The 21,448-nt window shown below is 42.3% G+C and overlaps 1 protein-coding gene across 6 annotated transcripts in view; it reads right to left on the bottom strand.

The window, feature by feature from the left end:
* The window catches only part of GLIS1 (GLIS family zinc finger 1), a 177,986-nt gene that overhangs the window by 104,502 nt on the left and 52,036 nt on the right, over nucleotides 1-21,448 (bottom strand). The window contains exon 1 of one of the 6 annotated variants that reach the window (XM_063407060.1): nucleotides 5,286-5,358. The exons of the other annotated variants lie outside the window; for them this stretch is intronic. Within the exon in view, the coding sequence (XP_063263130.1) occupies nucleotides 5,286-5,334 (49 nt within the window). The 5' untranslated portion in view covers nucleotides 5,335-5,358. Of the gene's footprint in view, nucleotides 1-5,285; nucleotides 5,359-21,448 lie in introns of those variants that run through there. 6 annotated transcript variants of the gene reach the window in all.

Below are 21,448 nucleotides of genomic sequence, written 5' to 3'. Positions count from 1 at the left end.
GGCCTCTGTGAATCTCCCAGTGATGACAGTGGGCAGTTGCTATGGATTAGGAGGTATGCAGAGCACTCTATTTTTATTTAGCAATGCTGCCTTCCATAAACTGGGTCTGCACTTTCCACACAAACCCTGTGAACAAGGTATCTCAGGGATTACATGAACTTGGATATGCCATGAAGAAACAGATACAAAAGGATTGCTGTAACCATGAGAAGCCCATTGCTCTGACAAACACATTATGCAATCATGAAAAACAGGGCTGAAAGAGTCTTCAGAACATGATTTACTTTGTCCTGTGTCCCTACAGCATAATCCAGCCTCACAAACTTAAGAGGGTGTTTGACCAACCTACTTCACAGGCTCCAGCAATTCCCCAGCATTTCCAGCAAATGATACAGTCTTTTCACTTGATTCAGGAATTCTTTTCTTTATGTCTAATTTAAAAGCCCCTTAGCACAACATAGTCTGTTACATACTGTCCTGTCCAACGTGGACACGGAGAGGAGTCTGTTCTCTTGTCCTCCATAGCAACCTTTTATGTTTTTGTAGGCTGTCTCCGCTCAGTCTTCTCTCGCCAGTGTTACACAGCTCTCATTATTCAAGTTTTTTTCTCATAAATCATGTTTTCCAGAGCTCTGATCTCTTCCCTCTGTTTTTCTTCTGAACTGTCTCCAGCAGTCCTTTTTCTGTACTTTATACACCTTTTTTTTCCACACTTTTCACTATCAGATTCTGCTCTTTGCAGCTGGTAGCAGATACAGGCTTCTTTCACAGAGAGCCAGCAGCACAATGGCAGGCAGATCCAGCAGTTAAATCTTATCTGGATGAATTTATCTTTTTTTCTTGGGTAGGACAGAAAATAATGAGATTAATGAACCTTTGATCCAGTTTTGCTGTTGGTTTTTACTGTTGCATCAAACTGCCCTTGGAAAAATGCCTCGAAAGCCCAGAATGGACTGAAATGCCCACATGCAGAGATAAAGGTTGCCTCCACCAAGGTCCCCTCATACCAAAATACAACTTAGCAGCACAAAACACCAAACAAAATTTCTCAGGAACATGCACATATTTGTACAATGGTCAGACTCTGGTGTTAGAGAAGTATCAAAACTCTAATTAGGGCTGACTCTTCAGACCTATAGCAATTTTTCTGCTGACCATCCTTGCCATCAAGAATATGTCAAGGCATGAAATCATTCTAGCATGCTGATCCAAACCATCCCATGGAACTGAGAGTAATTCATTAATCACACTGCCTCTGAGCCAGTTCTGTTCCTGTCTGGTTGTCAGTCAGGAGTCTCTGCCACAGGCGGTGAAATGAACAGCACTACAAAACCAGAAAAAGCAGGATCAGAGTTAGGAAGTCTTCCAGAAATGAGTATCTAAAGATGCACACTGAATTCTGACATCTGCATTTTAATAACAGTGCTCAATTAGAGATCCACAGAGTGCAGCCAGGAACTCAGTAAATACTGCTGACTAACCAAAGTGAGCAGAGAGCCATGGACAGAATGAAATTCTATTCAGACTAGATTTGACGGTTTCAGATAAAGGAAGTTTAGCTTGTTACAACTCTGGGCAAACACTCCATTCCTTTCCTTTCCTCTTCACCATCACATCAGCACACTGCTAACCCTGATCATGTGCCTTTTTCTGTGACTTTGGTGCTGGCAAAAAAAGGCTGATTAGGAGCTATGGAGATGAAAATGTTCACTGCACACAAAGTGTGACCACAAGGTGTGCAAGGTTCCCTCAACGTCAGGACCAAATGTTGTATAAGAACTATTTCTAAGTACAAAACAGACCTCGAGGGTGAAGTGACCGAGTTTGTGAATAGCAAGCATAGCACAGGAATAGAGTGAAACTTCCAAAGACCACACAGTTTACAGGCTGAGCCCAGAAAGAATGCCAGTGTGCCTGGTGCATTGTATTTCCTCTGGGATATCTCCATCTAGTTTAACCACACACTGCTGGATCTTGAGTGCATCTTTTAACAAGACATCAAATCTCATAGTGGAATCTTTAAATGATGGATAATTGCCTCAGTAGCAGTTTGTTCCATGGTTCTCAGCATGAATTTTAAATAGGTTCAATTTGACTTGAGTTCAGGCACTGGGCCTCACACTATGACTTTGTGTGGGAGGTGAAAACACATGACATACCTGGCACTCTCTCCCTCTGTAGGTAACTTCAGGCTTGGTTCCTACCTTCACTGATTAACTGTCTGCCCTCTTCATTTTCTCACACTACAGTATATTCTCCAGATCATGAACCCTTTGTGTGAATCTTCTCTTAAACAAGGCCAGTTTTGCCAGGGAACCTTGTTAAATTGTCAACACTAGAACAGCACAGCACTAGAATCAGTAACATAAGACAGCAGCATTGTTTTGCTACTTCTGCTTAGTATGTGCCTAAACACAACTTTACGAATTCTAATGGACTTTTAACGGGTCCTTTAAAAGATCTTTAAGAGGTCCTTTAGGACTCCCAGCGTTTTCAGGAAGGGAGAAGGATGGTTATTCTGGTTTTGTGTGTGCGTGACTTTATTACAAGTGTCTGCTAAGAAACAGAATAAAGTCACCAAATTATTCTACTGTGCCTCCAAAGTTAATGACCCAGAATGAGTTCTGCTGTCGATGGGCCTAACTCAATAGGCACCACTGAAAACAATGGAGTCCCCTAGTGTGTGACCAAAAAAGAAATAACAACTTTTTAAGGAATGTAGCAACTGCAGAAGCTCAGTAACCACTTATGAAACTGGTGGGTGGGGGGGAAAACAGCCATTTGAATTTTTTGTTTACAGGCAAAAAGAGCTCCAGCAATTGATTCAGTGAGTGTGAGATTTCTGTTATTTTAATTAAGCCTTTCTTAAGTTTGCCTTGTTTGGTTTAGCACTAGTTTTACAGAATAGATCTAAACCCTATGGTTAGGTTGCAAAAAACAGCAGAGAGTAACTAAAACCATTTAAAAAATAAAGGAGCTGGAAGCTGAACGTGTGTGTCATCTGAGCCCCACGCTAAGCCATGGCCTTTTACAGCTAAAATGATTGCTGACTGAACAGACTACAGCTCACAAAAATCCCTACTTACCTGGCAGAAATCCATGTGATCCTGAGCACGCTGACTAAGAAATTAGCTGAGATTAAAGGGGAGGAATGCAACCTCTGGAAGTTCCCAAAAAGAGAAAACCAAGAATTTTTCCTTCTCACTGTCAGCAAGTCAGCGAGAGGCAAAATACAAGAAGAGCACAGCTCCAAAATCACTCCTTGTGATACGACAGAAGCGAGCCTCATGCATTATTTGCACTGCAAATCATTAGCAGTAGTTTTCCAGGAAGCAAAGCAAGGAAAGGAGACACGAGCAACAGCCAAGCTGGGGCTCCTCAGAGCATGCTGCAGGGATGTCTACGCTGGTGGAACTTGCTCCCAAGTCCTGGTGCTACAGGGGGGATCCAAGCCTGGCTCCAGTGTCTGTATCAGCCTGGGCTAGGCTGGCACAACTGCTCTGAGTGGTTCACAGGCCAACCCAGGTCAGGCACTGCACTATCAGCCACAGGAGATGCTTAGAAAGCACTAAGCTCTACTGAACCACCTCATGTGCTGTAGAAATCAGTTTCACAGAAGCAAGAGTGGCTTCCCAAAGCTCAAGCCTACATGCCCTGTACGTCAGTGCATTTCCCTCTTCTCAGTCAGTGTGGAAAAGTGAAGTATCCTGTTTCTGTGAAACTGAACCCCAGCCATGTGTATACAGCTAATGACTGGTAACACCACCCATAATGAGGAGTCACGTTTTGCTAACTGCATAGAAAATAAACAAGCTGAAAAAGAAAACAGTTCCTGGCTTTGGTGGGAATCTCTCTTGACCTTCCTTCTGGACGCAGACCCTTGATGACTGCTATGCACTAGTCACATGTAGCACCTGCTTCAGGTTTGCTTTCCCTTTAAAGCCACTGATGTTTCTTCACTCTCTGCTGCAGAACGTGCATCCAGCAGAGGTCAGAGCACTGTGGTCTGCTCCGGATCATCCATGGCCTCTCTACTCTCACCTGACTGAAGTGCAGTCACCTCAAAGGACCTCTGCCCAGATTTTCCTTCTGAGGCACAGGTAGTGTTTGTCCAAAGCACACAGACTTGCCATGGTAGAGGTGTGAGGGAACTTTGTGCCCTCCTTCCCCTTGGCACCAGAGAGGGGGCCATTCTTTGCACATTCAGTGAGAACTTTCTACACCATATCCCGTTATTTATTCATTAATGTTGTCAAAGCACAAAGGTTTATACTGCCATTGCAGTTTACTCTGCACAGGAATGACCAAAAATGTGGCTCCTGCCTCAGCAAGTTCACAGCCTAAAAGACTGACAGATGCAGGCAGCAGAGCACAGGGGAATGGTGGGGCAGTGCCACTCAGCACAGCAGCAGTGGCCTTGGCACAACTGCAGCTAAAGGTGTCCCCATCTTTTGTCTGCATCATGGGCCAAACACAGCATGTCCAACCTCTCCAAGTGCAGGAGACAACGGTGGGGCTGGGCAGGTCTGGTAGTGAAGACCAGCAGTTAATGGTTGGCAGGACAGAAAGTAGGAAAGGGACCTTGAGAAGAGGCAGGGAGAGATCACACACCCCCCCATGGTCTGCCCCTGCAGCAGGGAACCTCTCATACTTCCCCTCAGTCCTTTCAGTGAAGAAGGAAAGTTCTGCCTAAACATCCCACTGTGCAGTGATCTGCTTCTCTGTAGCCTAAGGCAAGCCCAGTGCCACAGCAATGTCTCCAGAGGTGACAACCCTGCCTGGATGGGCATTGGGTCCATCCCTCTCCTCCAGGGAAGCAGCAGCTAATCAGTTATTTCAGTCACAGTTGGACTGGGACATTTTACAGGGAGGAATGGACATAAATGGGGGGGCAAGGGAAAAAAAAAAAAAAAAAAGAGAGAGAGAAAGAAAGAAAAGAGAAAGAGGGACTCAGACTGACAAGTGGCTGGTGGGGATAATGACCCCAGTCAGAGTTCTTGTGTTCTTATAAAAAAGTCTCGACAAACCCCAGCATCTGGTAGTTCAGCTGTGGGTTTCCACTGTTTATTTTTCTATTCCAGCGCTCTCATCCCTATGCACTGCCTGTGCCTGGCTTTGTTAAGCATTCCAAGCTCCAGAGCATAACTGAAAGAATAAAAACCCCAGGCTCAGCATCAGGCACATGGAGAAACAAATGAAACTGCTTAAATCCTTCCTTACATTGATGAGAGCACAGGCAACAATCCCCCGACACCACACCACGCAGGTCTGAGGCGAGTACATACCAGGAGTGTCAGCCTCAGCAGGCTCCTCTGAACTGGTGGTTGCACACATCAACACCAGGTTATTCTGTTCTAAGCAGTGGGAATCATGACAAACTCTGTGATGCACAAAGAGAAGAAGTTATTCCAATGAACTGTCCAGAGGATGGATCCTGTTAATTTCTGTCTGAACTTAAAAGAGCTTAGTTAGTTCTCTGTGTCTTCACCCTCTTCACCTTCACATTCAATCTGGTTTGTAATCTCAATTACAAATCCAAACATAACATAATCATGCTGCTTCTATTGACAACTGTCTGCTTACCAGCACTTAACAAATTCAGTCTCTGGCGTTGCTTAATGGATGGTAAGCCATCACAGGCAGCTTCCACCAGCTGCACCTTCAGTTTGCCTTTCACTCTTACTTCAAACAGTCCCAACCAGGAGGTCTTCATAACACAGGCTCCACCTCTGACTTGGAATTCACAACCCTCACTCCACTTCCAGGCCTTTCTGCAGACTATTCCTGAGGCCTTTCTGATCTACCTGCACTGTCAGCAGATCCACCCAGCTTCCATTATCCTGTGTTTCTTCTTCTGATACATCCTCTCATATGAGCTTTACTCATGCACTATTCCCTTACTGGTAATCATCCAGACTAGTGCAGGAAAGAGCCAATACACAGTGACAGTAAGGTGAAAACACACAAGATGGGGAAAGGCTGATGAAGGGAGTTCTGATAAAAACGAGCCTATGCAGCTGGGATTAAATGCCACAGGCACTACAGGGGACCCTGGAGCTGTGTGTACTTGGCCAAGATTTCTCTCTTGCCCTCTATCAGAGCTGCACCACTGCTGCAGGTCTCAGCTCAGACTGAGTTCCGTGGTGCTGGACCAGCCCTCCACCTGCAATGCGCTCTCCTCCCTCTATTCCAGCTCAGCTCAAGAGCCAGGAAAGGAGCAGCGGTCAGCGCCTGAAGGAGAGCCTGAGAGGAGGAGCCCAAAGCTGAGGCTCTGCTGCGCTGGGGCAGGAGAGCAGGAGGCTCTGTCAGCGCCAGAGATGCTGAGTGCTCTGCACTGCGAGGTGTCTGTGCCAGGCCTGAGGGGGCTGTTAATGCCCCATTTGCAGGAATTCAATCTCTGAGAGTAATTTTTAACAAATCTTTTGAGAAATGGCCCATCTTTCAGTCTAGGGAAACCACGTTCTGCATCTAATCACCAAGGCCGCTGGAGCTGCTAACTGTAATTGGTGATAATCACAGGAGAATGTTACTCTGTGACAATTCATTTTCTGTAATTATTACTCTATTCTTCTAAGTTACCTAAGTGCTGTGCTTACAGCTACAACAAGAACATTCCCATTGCCAGCTTTCAAATTGTTTTCACTTTAGAGATGCATAATATTGAAAGCAGATGTACCAACTTGAACCTCTTTTTCTGCAACATACTGTAAATGTTTTTAAAATGTGACTCTGGTACAATGCATGTCAAACAGTTGAATTCAAGGTAAAAAGCGCTGCCAAAACCAGAAGACAAATGAAGTTTAAAATCAGTTTTGACAGATAAAATGGAGACACTTTGAAGCCATAAATCAGATGGCCAGTCTCTAGGAAGTCAATAATGAATTTCTCTATATTTATTATCCTGAAGATACACAGAAAAACAAGCTGACAACAAAAAGCAAATTTGTACCTCAATGACTAAAATACTTTACCCAAGTGGCAGTGGAAGTATGAGCAAGTTCATCTTCCAATATTTGCGTGTTCTGAAAACAGATGAAAGACTAATATTTGTACACCTCAGTATTCAGAATCATTGTCTAAAATAAACATTTCAGCCTGATCCACTTTCAATAAAGCATGAACCCACATTCACAAACCAGCAGATATCTGGAATATATATTTTAACATTCATTATGAGTAAATCATTCATTGTTTCAAATAGGGTTTTTTTGGGGGGGGGACTTATGTTCCAGGAAAGAAAGGACAGACAGAAACAAATTTTGCTTGTAAAACCTTTTTCTACCTTTTGTGCCATCTGGTTGGTTATACTGGGTCAATATCTTCAGATGTAAAATAATCCATGCAAATAAAATCAAACCAAAACAAAGAAAGCAAAGCAAAAATGTTTTCCAAGCTCTGCAACAGAGTGCTTACAGTGTTTATACAAATAGTAAAGTCTGGCTAAAACAAGCATCTGACAGCTTTGTGCTGCTCTCAGACACATGACTCCTATTTGCCATTTATCCCATGGAGGCAGAACGGGGTGCCCAGGCAGAGCCCCAGTGGAATCCCTGGGGCAATGCATGAATGCAGAGCTGTACTTGCACTCACGCCATCGCTAGATTAGATCTTGAGTTGTGCACTCCATCCCATGCTCACTCAACGCACTCCTGCTGAAGCCAAGCAGATCTTGATGTAAACTGTCCTGGAGGAATTAGTTACTAAAGAATACATAAGAAACAAAGGCCCAAGAAACCGGTGCACTGAAAAATAACTTTCACCTCCTGGCTTTTTTTTTAATTATAAATTATACTTACAATCTGCTGCCACACGTTCTGTTTGGACACCAGTGAATTCCCTAAAGAGAGTGAGGTCTCCCAAAACGGATTCCCCAACATCGGTCACTTCTAAGATGCAGCTGGTGCTGTCTCTATTGGATACCAGGAAAAATTCCTTCACCAAAAGGGCCGTCCAGCATTGAACCGTATTCCCAGGAAAGCCCTGGAGCATAGGAGTCACCATCCCTGGGGGGTTTAAAAGCTGTGTAAATGGGATGCTTAGGGACATGGGTTAATGGACTCAGCAGGGCTGCGTTAGAAGCTGGATCTTAAGAAGTCTTTTCCAACCTAAACAATCCTATGATTCTTTGAGCATGCTCTTGCCAAAAATGGTTGGACCAGATGATCCATGATGTTCCTTCCACCCTGGTATTCCATGACTCAAAATGCAGCATCTGATAGTAAACTCAGCAAGATTTAATGAGGAAGTGTCCAAAGGCTGCAGGAGAAATAGCTGCAACAGCAGTCTTCTAAATTGTCAAATCAGGAGGGAAAAGACTGGATTTGCACATAAATCCGTCAATATGAATGTGACAGTGCAAACATTAGCACGTGGGAATGGATTCAGGACACTCTATAGAGATTAATACCATTACAACAATCTAGACATATGGGAAAGTAAGTCTCTCTTCAAATAAGCTTGATACTGATTCATGAAAATGGTTCTGCCATTTCTTTCAAATCACTAGTCCAAGTTTTAGATCATCCGTAAAAAAATAAAATCAGGACTAATCATTAAATCTTACCAGACTATCTTTGAAATCACGAGTTTGAATTACAACAGGCAACATTTTATTTTAGCTGCTTAATATCCCAGCACTCCTTTTAGGTGATCTCATGCATTAGTTACTCCAAACTGGTTTTTATAAACACCCAGCTGCTGCTCAGCCACACGAGGCCATGAGGAGCCTTTCACCAGCAGCTGGGTCTAACAAAAAGCCACCTATGCAAAAGGACCTTGCACCCTCTGAAAGGCCATCCACAACCACTATTTGTTACAACATCTATCATCTCTCCTTGCTTTGGCCCTGACATAAAGTGGGGTTGGTTCTTCTGCCAGCACAGGGCAATGGACATCAGGGATTAATTCAAATCAGTATGCACCATCACTGGCTCTGGTAATTACTGCCAAATTCTCCTAATCCACAGAGATTAGCATTTAAATGACAGATGCTTGAGTTTTAATCCTATCACACACATCTCTATGTCAGTTCCTTTGGAATTCAACGAAATGCCATGAGGCTTGTGAAAGTCACTGCATAAATCATCTGGAAGGGGGAAGACACACAACACTGGGACAAGCAGAACTTGTTTTCTTAGTAAAACAGCATTTTCCATAGTCTGTGATACCACATTCTTCCATTCCTTCAGATATTACATTTAAATAAGAATTTTTGTCAATGCCAGGTTTTCCTCTGCAAGTTCTTATCCTACAATTTATGTTATTTTATGGATGGCTGAGCTGCTGTTCACAAAACCAGCCCTGAACAATATGCTTTGTAAAACCAAGAGAACACTCAAAGCAACCCATTCACCACAAGATCCTGCACCTTGCCCACAAAACACTGCAAGAACATGGGAGCAGAGGAAGGTAGCAGGGCCCCATTTCATTAGTACCAAAATTAATCACTCTGCATGGAAACCTGTTGGTTTAAGCTATTTTATAGATACGCCAGTCAAAGGCAAAACTGGGAACAAGAAGTGTTCCCTCTCTAAACACTGTTGCTTAGAAACCCTGTATTTTTAAAACCTTAGCACTCTAAATTCAGCTTTGCCTGTCAGGATGGGATTTCAGCACAAGACATGAAGGTATTTTGAGGCCAGTTTCCTAATATGCACTGTACCATATACAGAGTTATTTTTCATAGCAATACAGTGACACTATCAATTGGGATAAGGAGACAGGAAATTAAGCATTTGTTCATTATTCATATTGCCATCTTGCCTGAAATCTCTGCCATAAAGTCAATTTTCTTTTGCTAGTGATGTGCAAACAAAACAAGACAGACAAGCCTTAATCTCACACAATGTACAGACCAGGAGACCAAAAAGGATACAAAGGAAAATGCATTTGGAAAATATCATAAGCACAAAACTTAAAATATTAAAGAAATAGTAACATTAACCAAAAATTAACAGCAGTTATTTGGTTTTGCTGGAATAACTTGCTTGGAATACATCCTTTGTTCTTAGAAAAAACAAATGGCACAGATGTAGCTACACTCTGCTAAGTGGTACCTGACAGCTCACAGGATGCTGCTGAAGCACAGACACATCTGCTTGTAGTATCTTTGTTGTGTTTTATTATCTCCCTCCTGCTAACTGCTTCCTTCCCTCTTACATTTTTCAAGTTTATAAGTTTTCTTATTTAGAAGGCACTTCAATTCAAGCACTTCGGGTTGCACCAAGGAAAAAGTGATTTTTATAAAATAAAACATTATTTCTCTGATACAACTGTATTTTTACAGAGATACGCAAACATCTGGGGATGAGATTTACATTGATAATGAATTTTTGTAAATGAGAAAAACTAGACAAAATTCCCTCTGAAAGACAAGAATGCAAGGCAGAATCAAGAAGTTAATTCTGAGCTCTCAGTGACTTAATCTCCATGTTTTTTATTACAAACTGATTAGGAACAGTAATTTAAAATACTTAGCAAATCAAATCCTGACCTTGCAACCAAAACCTTATCTAAAGTCTGTGAGTTTTTTATCAAAGAAACAACAAATTCAGTAAGAACTGCAGGGATTGGGTTTTCATTCTTTGAGTTTTACCTCGACTGCACCTATTTTAATGACCATTATTTTCCCTCAGTTACTACCACCCACTACAGACCTTTGGTCACATCCCAATAACATTTCTCCCCACCCTGCTCCTTAACCTCTCGTGCTATAGAATGTGTACAATACACCATTCCTAGCCCTAAAGGATGCACTGTTCTCACAAGTATAAACTCAGCTCTACCTATAAATGTCCCTTCTCCTCCTAATCCAAAGGGATGGCAAGTCTTGCTGTCTTGCCAGAAAAACATTACGTCTCCAAGCTGACACTGACTGTGACCCTGACCCTCTAAGGCATGTTACATCTTGTTCTCCAGCCATCAAGTTTTAACGTCTCTTGTGTAATTCACAAAACAGTGATGCTTTCAGGAGATACCAAAGGCCACGGTTTTATTGCACTGTGACGTACCCTGAAATCAGTGGTGGGGCCTCAGCTTAAACAAAACAATACTCTTTTACATATAGTTTATAGGGTTTAGCACAGGGGCTCTAACTTTCCTTGAGTGTGCAGTGTGCCACGGACATTTCTGAGCATTTCACTGCTACAAGTTTACTAACGATTCTCCACTGAAACGCTGCTGTTTACACGAACAGAACAATGCAAAAAAAAAAAAATCTGCAAGACAAAGATCTGTCTTCATTCTGCAGCAACAACAGTCATCACCACTGTGGGGCTTTAGTTCTCTCTCTCTCTCTGCTGGTGAAGTGCTTGAGACTTCTCTGTTGATTCTTTAATAAGGATACTGGAAGATAAAATTCCCAATCAGTCAAGGCAGTCCTTAAATATTATCAGGTTATTTTTCTGAGAAAGGTCAGTTGAGTTATCTGAATCTAATCTTTTCATTAAAATTGCAGATTCGCTCAGTGACCAGAGACAGGGTTTGTGTAATGACTGCCTTTTATTGAAAGCAAGTGGCAACAAAGGACTCATATAGAAATGTAACTAAATGCAAAATAAAGGAATGCATCGTGCCAGAAATTACTTCTTCTTCTTCCTCAGGTTTTTATCCTGCCAACTTTTTAGCAGCTTGGGTAAGTCCGAAGATTTTTTTATTAACTCAGTTGAAGTTCAGCAGAGATTAGGTTTTTTTAACACAGTTAAATTTTCTTGAAAAGATACTTTATGTGGAGAAAAATGATTGCTAATTCCCCAAATATTTTTAAAATTTTCAAACCCACTCATAATTCTTTGCCAAAGCCAATGGAGTCAGCATTTCCTCAGATGCATCAGTACTGTTGTTGTCTGAACTCATGCTTTGAACTTGACAGGACTTGCAAGCACATCAACATTGAACAGTCAGTTTTGGTGGGAAATTAAAGTCTCAGGCACCAGCAAGTGGTGGATGGTCCTTGGATTAGAGCAAAGACTGAAACACTGGAGCTGATAATTCACATTTTGGATGGCCCTCAGGTGAGTCCCTGAGTTCAGCCTGCACTTTATGGCTTTCTGGTAAAGTGGGAGTAACAGCATTTCTGTATCTCATGGAGATACTAACAAAATAAATATATTAAAGACCAAGAGATACCTGAGTTCTGCAGGACCATACAATCACCCTACATAGAGAAGTTACTGTCAAAACATTGCTGTCTGGCCACCCCATTTCAATGCTTTATGTATTTGCTGGCAAGACCTAATATGAAGCCTTCACCAAAAGTATCTTAAAATAAAGCCAGACAGCACACAGGGGATTGCATGATCTTTGTCAGAAAGAAGTCTGAATAATTCAAACAGGCTCCAGAATTGCAGAGCCATATATATTTTGGGATACTCACTGGAGCTAAGCCTGAACTCTAAACCTCCTAAGCCTTTGCTGTCACTGACAGACAGGAGGAACCTTCATGGTTAATTTTAGAGCACAGGAAAGGATCCTTCAGAAGCATCCCAAGGAATCATCAATGTATGTGTCCCCCATAGACATGCCTCCTATAACAAATCAACTGGTGCAAAGGGAAAGGGAGAAGAAAAGCTCTTTGGAGTAGGCTGCTGTGCCTTTTACAATCTGTCTTCATCTCTGGCAAATTATCTCAGACTGCACTTTCCCAACAGATCACCCATCGCAGAAAGGACAGGTAGCCAGAGACTTGTCAGAGCACATTCCAGTGAGGCTTTCTGTGGCAACTAAGTTGAATTTAGTGCTCAGAGGACAGAAAGATAGAAAAATGCCTTCTGAGAATTAGGTTTTTGATAGAAACGAAGTAATAGCTCAAGCCAAGGAGCAACCAGAAATCAGGCACAGTGCAGTTAGCCCAAGGCTCAATCAAATCTGAGATCTGGCTCTATGCAAAAGTCCAGCTGAAGACAATAATTTAACACATTTTCTTGTAGTATCAGATTTCAGTCATTCCCATTCACCTTAAATTGTGGCCTAGTCACATTTTCATCGTTGTATTGACAGGGAAAACCAACAGAAAGGGACAAAAGCAAGGAAAAGAAGAGGAGCCCTGGAGTCCCTGTCACCACTTTCTCCCTCCCTTTCCTTTCCCTAGCCTGATTGCTCTTGGGTCATCCCAGCCCTCCCATCCCATCCCTCACACCCTTATTTCCAAGGCCTCAAGGCCTGTCATCACCAGGGAGGCAAACTGGCACATCCCTCTGTCCAGCCTGCCTTGGGAATCTGGGATGTTTGCAGTTTCCACATCCGTCCAAATGGCTACTGCCAGCAGACCCTCACAGGAAGCAGGAATGGCTGCAGGACACATCCTGCTCTGGGACTAAGGATATGCCCAGGCCAGGGTCTCTCATCACTAAGCTGCCAACAATCCTTTAGTGTTCTGGATTCCAGCTCAGGAGAAAGCCAAACACCTCACTCAAACACAGCCTTTGGCCAGGACTGGGTGTGGAGATACTCAACATGGCTGGCATTAGAGGAGGTGGGAAGAGAGCTTTCTCCAGACTCCCATCTCCACTGGAGATCTGGCAGTGCTCATGGAACAAAAACAGCTGAAAGAAAATATGTGCTTAAAAAGAAAGACACCTTTCTTCCCATTTCAGTTCCCTTCCTTCTGCTTCATCCAGTTTAGAGGACTTACGTGATTTTGGGATCAACACTGAGTTTCAGATCCTGTGTTTTTCTGGAGAAACACCCTAAGGAAGTCAAGCCAATTGAGTCAACGGAGCCCAAACTTAAGGAGAAATTGCTAATTTTTTTCTTCTTCTTTTAGAGCACTCAGGAAAGGAAAAGAAAGATGAATTTTCTGAAAGGAATGGTGTGATTTGAGTGTGGAAATTAAATTGCCAAATTTTTATTCTACCAGAAATCCTCAGAAGGAATGGTATTTCTTCAATAGAACAGCAAGAGCATTTTTGAACTTCTACAGAAACTAAGAGGGAGATACCAAGATGCTCTGAAGTCAGAAACAGATGAAGATTAAACTGGTTTTGATTTCTTTTTGAACTAGGAAAAAATTACTATATTTAAAGTGAAAGGAAACTCAAAAGACCCAGAATTCCACCACACTGCAAGGTGCTAAGTTTCTCCTTATCAACCACTTCATCTTGTCTCCTACAGGCACTTCCCTGAAGTAAGTGCAACCTAATTTAAGGTAGCTCTCCTTTCCGAAAAGAGAGCTGAAGTACCTCTCACTGACAAGGAGGTGCTGCAGGGAAAGACTGTGCATGTGGTTACTCACAAGTGAGCAACAGACAGGAGGTGATTTGTTACTCTCGAGTAATTTATCCTGATGCCAAAGCCCTGAGGCCCAGTGCCTCCATGAACACATCTGCTCCTATCCACGGGCTCTTTAAAAGAGTCAAAACATCAACACAATAGTAATTTGTCTCCTAGTAGAACCAGGGACATTTATGCAACTCAGGAGCAATGACTGTACACATGGAATGGCTATTCTTGGAAAACCTGTAAAGTTCAGAGAAAATCTTGGGAAGGAAATACTGTCTGTGCAGCCATTCTCATGCTGTGTTGTGTGAGACTGCCTGATCTACTCAGGACAGTTCTGTGGGTTCAGCTGATCAGAACACACATCCCCAGAACTTCTGCTGGTGCCTAACTTGTCCTCCATCTACTGACACACAGCACAGCCCAGTCAAATCCTGCTGCTGAGAGATCATGGGGCAGGTTCTCAGCTTATGCCAATCACCAAAATTCCCTGCACTCCAGCACTGACTCCAGCTCCTTTTGCAGAACCACTCAATTTTAGGGCCAATAAGTAACTCAGCTTTCATCTCCTATCTGCCTGTTGCAGTCTCATGTGGCTCCTGACTGCTCAGTTCTGTGATTTCACTGGAATCTCCATTAGATCCAGACTGACCTGAAGGGTCTATCAGCCAAAATTGAAGCCCTGAATCAAATAAAACAACCATTTCTAAAAGTGAGGACAAGCTTGCTTACCCAAGTTCAGACAGAAATATAAGCTCTTCACATTCCAGGACAGCCTCTCAGTATTTTCCATTTTCATTTACATACCTTATAAAAATAGCCAACGTTTCATGATATATACTCACAGAAGTTAGTCCCTGAGGACAGATGCAATTTTTGTTTACATGGAAAACCTGTCATAGGCATTAAGGGATATACGAGCGTTACTGTTAGCTGTTTGAATTGTGTCTAAAGAAAAAAATTAACTTTGCAATTAAAAAAACAAATCCTGCCTGAGGCGAGGCAAGGAGACCAAAAAACAGTGGAGTGGATGCTCTGTACTGGGGAAAGAAGCACACTGTTCAGCGTGGCATCTGGCAGAGCCTTGATAAGCACAAAATGGAACTGACTAGAGAAAAGAGCAAAGGGAAAAAAAAATCCAAACCCTCCAGGGAAAGCAGTAAAACACACAAAGAACAAAATGTGCCCTTGAACTTGGAACAGTTTAAATGCTCCAGGAGTTCCTTCTAGCGTCCAGCCTTCCATGAGTAAATCCCCCAGAGACAAATTCACTCCAGAGCCCAACTCAGTCTTCACACTTCTCCAGAGAGTTCCATCACCAGAGTACCAGTATGATGCTTTCCTTCCTGCATACCAACAATTCACAGCACTTACTAATGACAGAAGCAAAGTCACTACCAGTTTGTGACAGGCACTGATCAATCCTGCAGCTCTACTGGAGCAGGTGCTGTAGAACATCCTACAAAACCTAAGAGATACAACACAAAAGAACAGTCTGGAAATACAATACCAGCAAATGCCCTCCTCTGCACTTCTGGAATAATTTCTATATAAATAAAAACAAGTTAAAGAGTTCTTGATATCAGCAAAGTATTTTAAACACATGGTAGCTTCTGGATGAACCTGAAACTTGTGATGCAGAAAAATGCAAACCATCTTCCCCCCACATTATGTAATCTACTTAGTATCTAAAAAACAGTCTTGATATCTCACTCACCATACTCTTGACTTCATTACAGGTCATGAAATGTGTCTCCTTCCAAGACAGGACTGCACCAACCAAAATACTTTTGTAAGCAAAATCTGACAGTGTGAGATCTCTAAATATAAAAAGCTATTCCAGCAGAGTCTGCTAATGTACAGAAATATCAGCATTCTGCCCTGCTTTATATGGAACTCCTTGACAGACCCTCTGTAACTCAAAAAACAGAATAAAATAATTTATGTTCCTTGTGTATCTATTGGCAATAATACTTACACAATTTTAATGAATTTGCTGGTAAATCAATAGCTCTGTTTCTGTTCTGCATTACAAGTATTACTGCATGTCAAATAAATCATTGTAATGAAGTTTGATGAGCAAAGGGTTTGATGGTGGTGTTCCATAATTATAAACATCAGCAGCAAGACTTTTTCAAATCATGAAAGGAAAAGTGCTTTGATGATTGCAAGTAAATTCCCTGATTAAAATTACTTTAGACATTTCAGGCAATGGAAGTCTTCAAATCTGGCCCTGACCTTTGCTCTTCAAAATACATCTCTTCATTAGTAAATTGCATTACGTTTAATCATCAAATAATAAAGACACTGAACATCACAAAAGCCACAGCAAACAGTTGATTTATTTATGCAAATTTTAGAGATGCAGTTGCTCGAGCCATTTTAAAGGTATCCAACTTCTAAGGAAAGAAAAAGCTCTGTCAACCTGATGGAAGTATTTGCTGCCTTCATATGGAAAGAATCAAAGGACTGAAGAAATAAAGTATCAGCTGGAACAGACACCACATTATCAAGACTATAAAACATTACTTATTTTCAAGTTTCTCCTTGACATGAGCATTAAATTTAAAACTATAGCTAATGCTGAGTCAGGTGCAAGACTCAACAGAAGTAAAAAATCACCGTTTCTACAGTTTTTCATCAGATTCCTCCTATCTCCTATCAAAGAATTCTCTCAATGTCTTACATGCAGGAAGAAACCAACTGACCCAACTAAATAGGTCTTGCTGTGAACTGTAAACAATTTAGGTGTTCCCATCAAAGAATAATAGCAAACAAACCTGGACAGTAACATCAGAACAGATGTGCAAATTGCCTGCTTGGAAATAAACAGGGTTTACATCATTATCCAACAGAAGAAATGGGCTTTTACAGGAGATTTTTTTTTTTTTGGTCACTCCTTAACATCCTGAAATACTTCTATGTATTCTCATCTATTATGTTTATTGTTCTTGGTTGCAACAATACATTCCAACTACACACCAAAGACATTTTCCCAAACTCACAATAACATGAAACATTCCCACTGCTCCTCCCTCCTTGTGTTTGTCCACGCCTCTAAGCTTGCAGGGTGTAACTCTGAGGACATTTTGGAAAAGGCCTACCAAAAGCTGGTGTTTCCAATCTTCCCAAGATTAAGCATGAGATTTCCTGGGAAATAGCTGCCCTCTGCTGCATTAGCTCAACTGGCACCTACACAGGCTCAAAGAATTGGGAGCAACAGAAACCTAATGAAGAGACCTGCATTTAGGAGTGTCTTCTCCTCCACCTTCCTGATGTACAGAAGCAGTACAGGAACTCAGTGCTCCTCTGGATTTGTACCTTTTTTACAGATCCCTTTGGGATTTAGGCAAGCACAAGAGCAAATCTCTCCTGAAAGCAGCATTATAAACACCATGATGGCAGAGGAATGCTCCATGAAGCAAAGCTTGAAAAGGAATGCAGCATTCCTGCTGAACAGTGAGAAACGGATCCAGGGATCTTTCCTCACTAACCATAAGCCTGAGGGAAAAAACAACCTATGAGAAAATGCAGTTGCTTATAAATGACAATATCTATCCTCAGTCATACATGAGTATCCCCCACTCTGATCTTCAGCTGTATTTCAAAGATGCACAAAGGAATTTAATGTTTATTCTGAGAGTTGCTCTACAAGCTCCTTGTCCAGAAGGTTTCTGTCCAGAACAGCTGCACGGACAGCCCAGCAGGAGCCTTAAGGATGGTGCTACAGCTGGAAAGGGGAATGCATTCTTCATCCCTGAGTCCACTTCAGGTACTGTTCTACACATCAGACAGCAAAATGTGAAGAACTTGTCTAGCATAAAACTCAGAATATACCAGGCACAGAAGCTGAAGACACTTCCCTTACACATGAAATGTCAGTGACAAACAACCCCACTTCAGAGGGCAGAACAGACACCAAACCACAGCAACCCTATTGAGACAATAAGAAACATGATGCACAATGGGTTTGGGCATGAATTCATTATCACTGACTGCAAATACAATTCAGGCAATCAAAGAAAACAGCACCTGGAAAGAGGACCAGACAGACGGAAAAAGGCAGATATTCAGGCATCAGCTGAGATGCTGTCCCTGAATGCTCATCCCTGGGAGATCCAAATAAATGAGTGAGAGGCTTTGCTGGAGACAAGACTGGCCCTGCAACTGGCTGTAAAGGCATGGCAGGCAGCTAATTCCAAAGGGCGAGGGCAGCAGATTGGAAGGGATTAACAGAAAGGAACCTGTTGCTTTGTCTGCCACAAAACAGTAGGTTACTCCAGAAACAGTAGTTTTCGTCCAATCAGTGATACCAGTACACTGAAAGACAAACTAAAGCAGCTGCCCCTGCTGCCATGTCCAAGACATTCTGCAGAGCCCATGGGCCAAATCTAGGGGTGACCATAACCAAGGAAATCAATGGTGGCGTAACTTAGATCACCAAGATCCCTGGGCCTGTGTGCCATCTCCACTGGGACTCCCTCCAGCCTGGTGTGTGCTTCTCTATGCCCAATTCATAAATCCCATCTCCTCATGAGCTGCCTGAATTTGGCTCTCTGCATACAGACCCAAGTGAAGGATGTTTTGGGGAGCCCGAAGTCTGGGTTCTGACAAGACAGCTGAATGTTAAAGTGTGACTCTGGGAGCAATTAACTGCCACGTACAAGAGTGCAACTCACAGAAGAGAAGAGACTTCTTCACTTGCAGCAAATAGGACTGGGGTGTGTGTACATTAGTACATTGTAGAACCTACTGTAAATCATCCTAAAAGCAACTGTGTTAGTGGGAGGTATTTGTGACATGGCACCTCTGGGTTAGTCCCAACTTCTGCCAAATAACAGGGAAATCCTGAAGTTTTTCTGAGGTGGTTCCCAAGGACTTTTAGGTACCTAACCAAGGGGTACCCAGTGCCCACACGTACCCAACTCAAAGCTTTCCGTTCACCTTTGTGAAGCTGTGCAATTGTGAAACTCATCATAGCCTCTTGCGTACTACTTCCAACATCCAGAATTGTTTTAAGTAGCACCCAAAAGTTAGCCAAGTGAGCTAACATTTTCCTTTGAACCCAGAAGCCTTTAGAAAGGTCAGTTAAATTTTATACAGTATAGAAGCATGGTGTGCTTGCTACTTTACAATCCAGTTCTGTGCTGGATCTGTCACCACTACAGTAAAAAGTTTAAGTGTATCGTGTGCTTATAATAAATACTTTGCACAAAATTATTCATTCCACAGATGGACAAAAGGGACTTTAATGCTTACTTTGTTTGCAGAATGCTATATAAACCCTGCTTGTTACAGGCAAGAATATGGAAGCCGCTTTGTTCCATTAAATAAAGGAAACAAGGTTCACGTTTTAAAATTAATTCAATGAAAACTCTTAAGTAGCTGGCTGTGAACGCTTTGGGAATTTATATATACACACAGACATATACATTTTTACCTGATACTGATTTCCCTCCCCTTTGCCTCTTAAACAAACACACTGTTAACCACATCATTCCCAAGGAGTTCTCCAAGGGAAGAGCTCCAAGTGAAGATGGCACAGCAACATTCACTACCCAAATATTGCAGCCCTACCACATCTTCCAGCAGGCACAAAGGCAGGTTAAGCCAGAGGGGTTTTCTCCCAGCAGATGCAATTTGATCTCTCCCATAGTCATGCTGGTTTAATACTGATAGCTGAGGAGGAACAGCCACAGCCCTCTTGTCTCTTGGCAGTATCAGCATCACTTTGGGGATTAGTCCAGAGCAGACTTCTGGCAAAGGAGTGATTTCTGAGAGCTTGTCTGTACTGGGGTTTGCCTTGACTTCAGCTTCCTTTGCTGGTTTCAGGGCAGATGAGCTTTTGTCCTGAGCTGAGAACAGCCTGACAGCCCCGTGCCTTCTGCAGGCTCTTGTGAGCTTACAACACAAACCTAACCAAGAATTTTAACTGCTCCTTCCCCAAGGTTCTCAACTTTCCAAGAGCAAAGGTGCTGGCTTGAAGGTGTAATTTCCCTCTGTGATTAAAGACTCTCTTTTTATTCTCAACCACCTCTTTAGTTTTCCTACTTAACACCAAGCAAGGTGTGTGATAATATTAGTCCTAAACATCCCCAGAGTGACTGGGTGAGGCCACAAGTGACAGGTTGCGCATCCAACTCACAAGAAAGTTGAGGGTTTGAGGGGAACAGAGCTTCAGCTTAAATTTACTATTTAAGAACCACAAACCAAAGCAACAGGAAAAAAATTAGAAAAAAAATAATGTATATAATTAGGAAATGTCACTAGTTTTTAATACACTTTCATAGAACTTTATGTATCTATGTCTCTCTGAGCTTCCAACAACATATTTCTAATCTGTCACAGCACAAGTCACACATCATAAAAAGTAATAATAACATGGCTGGAGTCAGAGATCCCTGCACCACTCACAGCTACCCTACTGTGGAGCTTTTCACTCTCTCAGATGGTGCTTCCCGTGGCTCCTCTATCTCTCAAGAGCTTCATACTAAATCCAGATACAAATTCTGACTTAAATTAAGACGCTTGTAACACAATAATTATGCATGTCTTTGTAAGGATAATGTACCAAATCTTTTGGCTGGCATGTTTTATTCAACAGCTTCATTGCTAATTTACTCTAATGACCTGTTTACTCTCTGGATTGTGTGTAGTCCACAATGGTTTAAATTACTCACCTGCTTGCACTTAAGCATTTGGCTCCTATGAAATGATAGGTAAGTGCAGAGCAAATGTACTTTCCAATCATCAGTGCCATCCGTGTCAAAATCTCAGATGGGTAAACACAGTTCAAGCATGCAGATTCATGCCACCTTTAACAGAACCCTTTGGTGAAGATCTGTGGAAACCTCTAGAGATGTTAGTTTTTACTCCTGGCTTTATCTAACAGGGTTTTTAGCATAGCAGTCTTCCACGATGTATTTTGAAGCTCAGACTACTAAGCCGCATGAATATCCTTAATGCAAAGACAGCAGCCTTCCTGTGTAGTCATATTAAAAGCAGCAGGATATGGTTTTAATCCAATTGGCTTGAGCAAATGCAACATTTGGGTAACTGCAAAATTGTATTCAACTCATCTGATCTCATCAGTAGCTCAGAAGTTCTCACAGTGATATCAACACCAGCAATTCTCAGGTGTACAGTGGCAGATCAAGGCAAGACTCCAGATTATTTTGCTCCATCTTGCTGGGGCACCTTGACTCCAGAAACTTCAGCCTGGAGAATCCCCAAG

The sequence above is a fragment of the Prinia subflava genome, chromosome 10, assembly GCF_021018805.1.
Source record: "Prinia subflava isolate CZ2003 ecotype Zambia chromosome 10, Cam_Psub_1.2, whole genome shotgun sequence".
NCBI classification, from domain to species: Eukaryota; Metazoa; Chordata; class Aves; order Passeriformes; family Cisticolidae; genus Prinia; species Prinia subflava.
This window is presented reverse-complemented; position numbering and strand designations above follow the sequence as displayed.